General features: G+C 28.1%; 1 protein-coding gene across 1 annotated transcript; it reads left to right on the top strand.

Moving 5' to 3' along the window:
* The first annotated feature begins 2085 nt into the window (after positions 1–2085).
* Positions 2086–8434, top strand: LOC113387866. Its single transcript, XM_026625254.1, has 5 exons — positions 2086–2267; positions 3732–3929; positions 4026–4121; positions 4220–4315; positions 7911–8434. The coding sequence occupies exons 2-5, from the start codon at positions 3739–3741 to the stop codon at positions 8161–8163; spliced, it is 636 nt and encodes a 211-aa protein (XP_026481039.1). The 5' UTR covers positions 2086–2267; positions 3732–3738; the 3' UTR covers positions 8164–8434.
* The last annotated feature ends 1772 nt before the right edge of the window (positions 8435–10206 follow it).

Genomic DNA, 10206 nt, shown 5'->3' with positions numbered 1-10206 from the left:
TAGTCGATCTAGTTTTACAACATTTCATAAACAAATCCTCAATGTCTTTGAAAATACTTGAAATTGGCTGTGGTTCTGGGGCTATTATCTTAGCATTGTTGAAACAACTACAAAGGTAAAAAAATAGTATGTACATTTTAAATATATAATCACATTGTTTATGATATTTTTAGCTTAAGGCTACAGCAGTGATCAGAGTCTCCACGCTTGTCGAACAACGTTAGATAATGCTTTGGCTTTGGGATTATCAGAGCGTTTTGCGTTTATTGCAAGCGAAACTGTCTGATGATAATTTGTTGACTCAGGTGCTGGAAGGGCCTTATGATTGTGTCGTGAGCAACCCTCCTTATGTACCTACAGGGGATTTAGTTAAATTGCAACCGGAAATCAAATTGTATACAAATAAATTTACTACTTATATATATATTCATATATATAAATATCTCTTTGCTTTTTTTTAGATATGAAGATTTAAGAGCACTAGATGGTGGCCCCGATGGACTGACTGTTATAAAACCAATATTAAAACTATGCTCACAGAAATTAATTATAAATGGAAGTGTCTTCTTAGAAGTCGATACAACACATCCAGAATTATTAGCAAAATGGTTGCAAGAGGAAAACGATAAGCATAAATTTAATTTAAGACTTAAGGATGTATATAAAGATTTTGCTGGTAAAAATAGATTTGTTAGAATCGAAAGAATTAGTTGAATGGGTATGGATTTAGGTTTAAATTTATACTTGACATGGTAAATGAATTTATTTATAATGTAAGAAGTTGTTAATTGACTTTCTTATATATATATATATATATATATATATATATACTTGATTTTTATACCTTTATTTGTATTAATGAATTACTTTGTGAAAGATGATTAATAATTTTGTAAATTCAGATAAATGAAATAGATTAAATTAAGAATGTTTATACACATGAAATATTTACTAAAATATTATTTATTAAATATTTCTGATTAATTTTCTATAAAAGAAGTACTTTAAAATTGTTTGGCATCGTTATTGATAAAGTTTGAATTTGTACAAAAAGGGCTACAATTATTTTAAAAACCCTAAAACTATTTAAAGAAACTCTATAGGAACTGTTAGAAATTACAATCAAAACTCGATATTATTTTAAGCTCTTTTGAAGTACATACATTTTGTATCTTGTCTGAAAATCTTTAAATATTTTATTAAAACAAATACAACTTAAACCAAACTTGAGTCATGTACATCATTCTTTAATAATAGTAAAATCTGCATCAAGTCGGTATTCTTTTAAGTTATAATTGAATATTAAAATTAAATCCTAATGAGACACTTTGTGCAATCCTTTTTTTATATTGGCCATAACTTTAAAACTATTTGATTTGCATGAAAGATGTATTTGGAAGTTTGTACAAAATTAAATAATCTAGAAGTTTTATTAATAACAAAAGTTCTAAAGCAACTTGGTATACTCTAAAATCATTGTTGAATATTAAAATGTAACAATGATGTAATTAAATGCAATACTTTTATATATCAGTTATACCTTCAAAACCCTTCGAATTATACGAATTATGTATTTGGAAAGTTTGTACAAAATTATTCAATTTAAAATTTTTATTAACACCAAAATTTTTAGAGCAACTCGGTATATCCTGATATACTTGAATTGATATTGAATAATGAAGTGCAATTTTATGATATACAACTCTTAAAAGCCATTTGATTTATATTAATGATGTATATAAAAAAATTATAACATTGTAATACTCTACAGTAACTTGATGTATCCAAAAATTTATTTTAAGCCATTAAATAATAATAATATTTCTACAAAGGTTTATGTCTAAAAGTAATTCAAAGAAATGATAAAAGAAACTGCAAAACTTATCACAATTAGGCAAAAACTAATTTGTGAATAATTTAAATTAACAAATTCAATGTAAAATATTGAGTTTTTTCCAAATTCAAATTTTCGCTCGTAATTACCTCGTTTATGGCAATACTCGAGGGGATTCCCCGAAGATATTAATAGTGTGGCAACACTACTCCTCTATGAAAAATGACATATGGTTCAATATTGTTCAATGGCTGCCGTTGAGTATTTTACACGATTGCTTTTATGTTATTTACACTTGTTTAAATACACACAAAGCGTTGTTTTACTTAAAAATAAACTCTTGAAGTCTTTAGTGATAAATTGAATAGTTTTTAGACAGTGGCCGAGTTTTTTGTGTGAAGAAATTGTGTTTTAACTGTTAGTAGGACGAACGGTGAGTTGTAGAAATAAAATTATATAAGTGTTTGTTGGTTGTGTTTATACTATTTTTGTTGTTATTTTATATATAAAAATAATATTAAAATACGTTTATGTTATGATATGTCTTTAGTTTCATGATGCAAGATGATAAATCTATATTTTGAGCTATTACATAAATAAATATTACATGAATTTTGTGTGTTAGTAATCGTCAGCCATTTTGTCTTGTTTATATATTTTTGAGTTTTAAAAATATTTGCAAATTGTGATATTTCACAAAATTTTTATTTGTACTTGCCGAGATTATCGAATTACCATCATGTTTAATATTAGTTGCTCACAATAAAAATTTTGATAATATATTTGTCACAATTATTTATTTATTTATTTATTTAAATATAAAGCCCACACATTACTCCAAGAGGACTCAAAAATACAGTTATTTTACATAATGAATAACAATTAAAATATATACAAAATTACAATATATAGTTATTAACATAAAATGCTTAACATAAAATTACATATAATGCAGAATGTAACAATATTATTTATAAACAGAATAAGATAAAATAATGAGATATTTGAAAAGAAAATAAAAAGGTTAACTTGTGCAGATGGAGATTATTTGATTAGGTGAAGTGTTGTGAATATCTATTTCATTATTAATTAAGTTAAAGTTAGAGGACATAAGTAAAATAGGCGAATTTAAGAGAGAATCAGATTTAGGAGTAGGATAATTAAAAAATAATTGTGAACGCGTAGAAAGCCTTGGAACATTAAAGGATATTTGATAAGAATAAGAGGTCAGTCTATAGAATTATTGCAAAGTTTAAATAAAAACATAATTGTACAGATAAATCGACGTGAGGCAAAGGAAGGAATACCAAATTCTTTTAGTAAAGTGTTGTGGTCAAAGCCACGCTCAGGGTGAATTTTATATATTTTATAATAGAGATATTTCAGAAATTTTTGCTGAACCTTCTTTATCGCATCAGAGTTGTTGGTTTGATGAGGATACCAAATAATCGAACCATATTCTAATTTTGAACGTACAATAGAATAGTACATGCAAAGAAGTGCATTGGTAGAACTGAATTGTTTACAATTTCTCAGTATCAAACCTAAAGATTTGTGTGCTCTATTGCAAATATCAGTTATATGATCCGTGAAAAACAAACCAGAATCAAATAGAACTCCTAAATCTGAAATTTTATTACATCTATCAATGCTGGTGTTAGAAATTTTATAATCAAAAAGTATTGGAACGCGCTTATGTGAAAAACTGAGAATCTTAATTATGAAACTATTGTAATACTTCTATAAAACAGCCTAGCCTAACATGACAAATGTTTATTTAGATTTGCATTCATACTTCAACCAGCACACACACTTACCCATACTTACCTATTTTATGTAGTATGTCGTAATGATTTTATTCTAATAATTTATTAAATTTTCTTATTATCTCTTTCAGTTTTGATATGAGTTCTCCACTCGCTGTTTTTGGCACTGTAGCTGCCGTAGGTTTGGGAGTGGTAATGCTGCTTGTGGATATGGCTATAAAATATAACAGAAATTCGAAGCGTCGTAACCGTGAGCACCGTCAGCAAAGGCCTTCCAGTCCAGTGCAGAGTGAAAGGGTTGCTAGGACACCGGAGGACGATAACTCAAGGTAATTATAATAATGGTTAAAGATTGTAGAGTTTGCAATATTTGAATTGAGTCATTTTGAACAAAGTATTTTGTAAAAATTACATATTAATTTTAGAATTGTTCCTCTTAACCGTGAGTACCATCAGGAAAGGCCTTCCAGTCCAGTACGGATTGAAAGAGTTGCTGAGACACTGGAGGACGATAACTCGAGGTAATTATAATATAATGGTTAGAGATTGTAGAGTTTATTATATTTGAATTGAGTCATTTTGAAGAAAGTGTTTTGTAAAAATTACATATTAATTTTAGAATTGTTCCTCTTAACCGTGAGTACCATCAGGAAAGGCCTTCCAGTCCAGTACGGATTGAAAGAGTTGCTGAGACACTGGAGGACGATAACTCGAGGTAATTATAATAATGGCTAGAGATTGTAGAGTTTGTTATATTTGAATGAGTCATTTTGAAGAAAGTGTTTTGTAAAGATTATATAATAATTTGAGAGTTGTTCTAGGGAATTCTGTAATTAGAAACATTTTCAGATTGATAATCATAAGCATTTATATATATATATATATATATATATATATATATATATATATATATACAGTACAGGCCAAAAGTTTCCGGACACATGAAAAAAATCTTATTTTCTGAGTTTTTAGCTATATTTTTCATATAAAAATAATTTTATTCAAGTTAGTTTTGTACATTCTACGTAGTATGAATATTTAGTGACTGATTTGTAACCAATTTGTGAGAAATGATAAACTAATTAGCAATCAAAATGTTAAAATGTCACTGCAGTCGATTTTCCTGAATATGACCACCCTTTGCTTTGATCGCTGCAGCGCATATTTTTGGTAATCTTTCGACGAGTTTCTGCAATGTTTGCGCAGGTATGTTCTTCCAGGACTCGTTAAGGCAATTCCACGGGGCAGGGAGGCTGCTTGGATGCAAATCCTTCACGCGGCGTTTAATTAGGTGATTGTGCAGGCCACTGCATTATTTGAAGTATTTTTTCGTCTTGTTTTCGCTTCAAATAATTGGCACAAAGTCAGGAAGTGTGTTTAGGGTCATTATCTTGTTGAAAAATAAATTTTGGACAAATTAAATTAAGACCAGATGGAATGGCGTGGCGCTGAAGTATGCTATGATACTATATTCAGGAAAATCGACTGTGACATTTTACCATTTTCATTGCTAATTAGTCCATCATTTCTTACAAATTGGTTACAAATCAGTCACTAAATATTAATACTACGTAGAATGTACAAAACTAACTTGAATAAAATTATTTTTATATGAAAAATATAGCTAAAAACTCAGAAAATGAGATTTTTTCATGTGTCCGGAAACTTTTGGCCTGTACTATGTTTCGATGCTTTTCTGACGCAACCTCGTATCTCAGAAACTACTACTTTTCAGGAGAGACAAAAAACGTTTTATAACGAATTTTTGAACTGCTGTTAACAATTTTTTTTATAAATTTTAAAAATATTCAATCTTGTGACAATTATTTGAGACAAGTATGATATTACAAACAATTAATCATTATTTTTCTTCAATTCTTTTAGATACGTGTTTGTCGCACGGAAAAAAATGTAACATACGTGGTTGCGTCATGCTGTTTTCAAATAAGAGTACATGAATAACTTTTTTCAATTGTTTTATTTTGAGAATCGATCAACATTTTAAATAATTCTTAATAAAAAAACAAACAATATTAAACTTGCGTTATATGTTAGTTTATAATTACGACAATATAAGGTAAACGTACACTATTCCGGGATAGTACATTATTACGGGAGTTTTTCATTTTGATCGCAAAATAAGAAAACGGTCAATAAATAATTATTTTATTCAATAGCACATCAATTATAATTTGAATCCTAATAAAATAGTACGATTTTCGAATTTAAATATTAGTTTTTGAAGCCGCAAAATGCTTTTGACAGCATCGGTCGTAACCCGATCGCTATTTCGTACTAGCTTGTTAGCGAGTTAGGTTATGTGACGGTTCCATTGCTTAAGGTTTTTTTTCGATTTCGATAAGCTTAATCGATTCAAATGTGTGAAATTTTTGATCAGTAATAATAAGAGATCAGTTTTATAGTTAAATCGAGCATATATTTTATCAAAAAATTGTCAATTTCTTGACTCCCGCAATTAGGTTCACACAACTGAACCAATGAACGTAATTCCGTGAGAATCCCGCAATTACGAGAAGTAGACTTGAAATAGTTTTATGTTTTATTTTCAACTGTGTTTAAATTCGGTGGTGTTTCTGGTGTTAATAAGTTCGTTAATGGCTACAGAATACTGTAACGTAATTACGGTATATGTTTTTTTTAATTTCTAACCCTAATAATTGAGTTTGAAATGACTACTCTTTCGTAAGAAAGTACACGATTTTTTTCACTTATTTGCATTGTTCCAATACACCTAGAATATTGTAGTAATGAGAGAATCATTTATTTCTACCGTTTTATCTGTGATCAATTATTTCCAATATATAAATTGAATAAAAATACAGGTATACCCCGTATAGCGCACGGTACTTATAGGGCGCGGATTCACTAGGGCGCTGGTATGTATGTATGTATGCAGAGATCTAGGGACATTCCTGAAAACACGATAGTTTTGATCTGATTAAGCTTTTGGAATATACTTATATTCTAAAACTTCTAAAACATACAAAATTCCCAATCGAACCTGATTTAAGCTAGTAGTTATTGTTAACTTGAAAGACAGATTATTTTAAAGCCTTTTATTTCAAGTTATTTTTTTTTATTTTGAGTTTAAATTTTATATTTATATAAAGTTTATATTTTTGTTTAATTGCCGTTAAAAATTATTCCTTTAATGTTTCATTTATTTGATTTACCGAAACAGTATTGATAATGATTATTATACTGCTATTACTGTAATAATACCAGCTTTTATTTTATTTTTATTTTAGAATTTTAGCTAGCATTAAAATTAAAATCCGAATCATTTTTCATATTTAAACAAAGAAATAATTGTAAATTTAAAAAAATGAACAAAAAAACTCTGCTTTCCTAAACTAATCGATTCTTTATACTGCAAAATGTTCATTGAATCATTCGAATCGGAAGCTTTGAAACGACTGGGCCTGTCTTTTCCAGAAACTAATCACCACGTCATCAATACAAATTGAATGTTTTTATATAATTCAAATCGGATACTCCGTTTTCTTAATAGGAAACGATTGCTTTTTGAATGTTTCAAATCGGTTGATCCGGGCTCCCGAAAACGTGGACAGAAAATTGTATCCACACACACACACGCACACAAACACATACATCCATTTTTTTAAGGTATGTCAAGTTATTCAGAAACCCCTGAAACGTTAAATATGCAAAAAGTTTCATTTTCAATTTTAGGAAAATTACTATAACTTGCGGTAAGTAAATAATAAATGTATTCATTAACTATCGTTCATTAAGTTTTAATAACAATTAACTTAATTGAATAATAATTTTTATTAGAAAGATTGAACTAAACAACATTGCTGACTTCGAAACTTTTTTATATACGCCACCATGTATTCTGAGATACGAGGTTGCGCATAGCACATTTTTCTGAATTGAGATACGTGATTGTATTTTTCTCAATAAAAAACGTTTGGTTGATTTTTTTTTTACAAAACTTCACAGATCTATGCGTCTATATTTAGTGGTTGATTTTCCGATTAAAACTCAAAATCGTCAAAAATCGAGTTACGAGGTTGCGTCAGAAAAGCATCGATATATAAGTATAATTGTATTGACTTGAATTGTAAATGTTGAATTTGAATCAAGTATCTATCTATCTATATTTATATATATATATATATATATATATATATATATATATATATATATCAATCCTGAACAAAATCTACAAATTCTAACTAAAGCCTTAAATAAATAAATAAATACACTTATCATAAAATGTGTTTTCTGAGCTTATAATTCATGTCAATTTCTTTTCATTTCAGACGTGAAATTGAGGCTCTTCTAAACATTATTCGTAATAGATCTAGAAGTGAGGACTGCGTATGCTGTGATCTTTGTCTCTCACTCCATCCTTGCACTCTGAATAGAGTTTGCAATCACATTTATCATTCGAGTTGTATTTCTGCAGCTATTGAGGCAAATTCTTTAATTTGTCGAGCTTGTGGGGACAACTTTACGCCAGATGATTTGGCAAATCAGGAACACATGGAAATGCAACTTTTGTATAGAATTTAATTAGGGATATATATAATAGAATATTTGTTAAAGATATATCTTTTGTTCTATGCAGAGTTGCGAGGGAATTTTCTTTATAGACATATAGTTTGTAAGAGATGGATTTTAATATGGACATTATATTATGGGGATTTCTAAGGTATGTGTTATTATTATTTTATATGTTTATAAATGCAAAAATTGAATTGATTGGTTATTAGTGAAAGCGAGAGCTTTATTTACGAACAGTGGAATATTTTTTTTTCATGAGTAAACATAATTATTCTCTAAATGCAGTAGGTACATCATTTATTAAAAATATATTTTAAATTATATTCTTAAATGTCTGTTAATAGTGTCTACGTATATTCCTTTTGGAAAGAGGTAACGTTGCGTTTAATGCATTAATTCTTTTTTTGGTCTGATAACTATTGTCTGAATGACAATATTTTACCAATATTTTACCAAAATATCTAAATCTCAATTCTTATTGATTAAGCTGTATCAGGAAATTCATGAAGCTTGTTTCTTTGAGGAATTTTTAGGAAAGGATATAAATATTTAATTAAAACGAAACTTTCAGGTTTTATTGTTATATATTTCAACATTCTTTTCAAATTTTTTCATTAAAATATATTTCATAATATGTCGGGTTCACACGCGATTGAAGTAAAACTTTTTTGCTATTGTACGAGATGGCATTTAATTTAAAAATAAATACATCATATAACATTTTTGAATAATGTTCATTAGTAATATGGTAACACTCGTGATGCACACATTTTTTAATGTCAACCATTATACACATTTATATAATGATAATTTATTAACTATATATTTATAATAGCATTAAAAATATGTATAATATTTGAAAACAATAATGTTAATTGAAGTCATACTTCAAATACGACATGATCAGTTTGTCATTGTAATTAGCATTTAGGACTCAAACCTTTATTAGATAAATGAAGTAATTGCTGATTAATAAATTCTATAATATTCGTTCACACAGTGGATTATGTTAAACAACGCCTAAACAAATATTGTTTTCACAATATCACTCATCATGTAATAATTGTGTTTGAAGAACTTCATGTAATTAAAATTAACATACATTCATTGACTGCTTGTATTTTTTTTTTACTTTTTCGGTGGCGATATAATCTCATTCTTTGAACAGCTGTAATATCTGTCTTGCCTAAAAAATATTTTCCACTTTAATAACTTCAACGATTTATAGAAACTACAAATAATATAGAAATAATTTCTAATCAATAAACTTACGTTTAGTTCACGGCACAAATGTTTAATTTGTTTTATTATTTTCAAGGAACAGGGTAAAATATTCCTCTGATTCAGGCATTTTTCATTAGATCAATATTTGTACTACGATGTAACTTTAAAATGTTTATTTATTATGCCAATTTCCTTGTTGATGCCGGTACGCATACAACGACAGATCTCTATTCACATACACGACGACTAATCACAATCGACCCGTATAGAAATGACGAATGACGAATCTTCGAATTGGCACTCGAATCTTCTTATCTGTCGTAACGCACTTCCGTTTCATTTGTACAGATTTATTCTCTAGTCGCGCCTAAAGAAGTTTTACTTAAAAAAACAAAACAAATCTATATTTTCATCAGTATAGATTCTAGTCGAACCTAAAAAATCCAGAAAAAATAAGAAATTTTCCAATTTTTCGCAACTCGAAAAAAAAATCTATTTTTTGATAAAAAATTTCACTTTAGACTGTTTACTTTAAATAGTAGGTTAATTATAACTTTTTTTTAAAGATGTTTTTTAATTTCAACTAGAATAGAATTTAATCCTGAATGTAATCAATTTTATCTCGTTTCCGTAGGATATCCAGTTTTTTTTGGTATTTTTCCCGCCAATTAGGTGAAATTGTAAAAATGAAAAACTGAGAAATCGCGCATCGAAGTTTTCATTCCGTTCATATACATGCTCACTATTTGTTCTATAATTCTGAAAATAATTTGAATTTGTTTCTGAAAATTTTAGGGATATATTCTTGGCTAGTTTTGGAAAACATTT

The sequence above is a fragment of the Ctenocephalides felis genome, unplaced genomic scaffold, assembly GCF_003426905.1.
Source record: "Ctenocephalides felis isolate EL2017-DRISC unplaced genomic scaffold, ASM342690v1 CF-g0.4_SCAFFOLD_03572, whole genome shotgun sequence".
Taxonomy (NCBI): Eukaryota; Metazoa; Arthropoda; class Insecta; order Siphonaptera; family Pulicidae; genus Ctenocephalides; species Ctenocephalides felis.
Note: the sequence above shows the minus strand (reverse complement) of the source record. Positions and strands in the feature narration are given on the sequence as shown.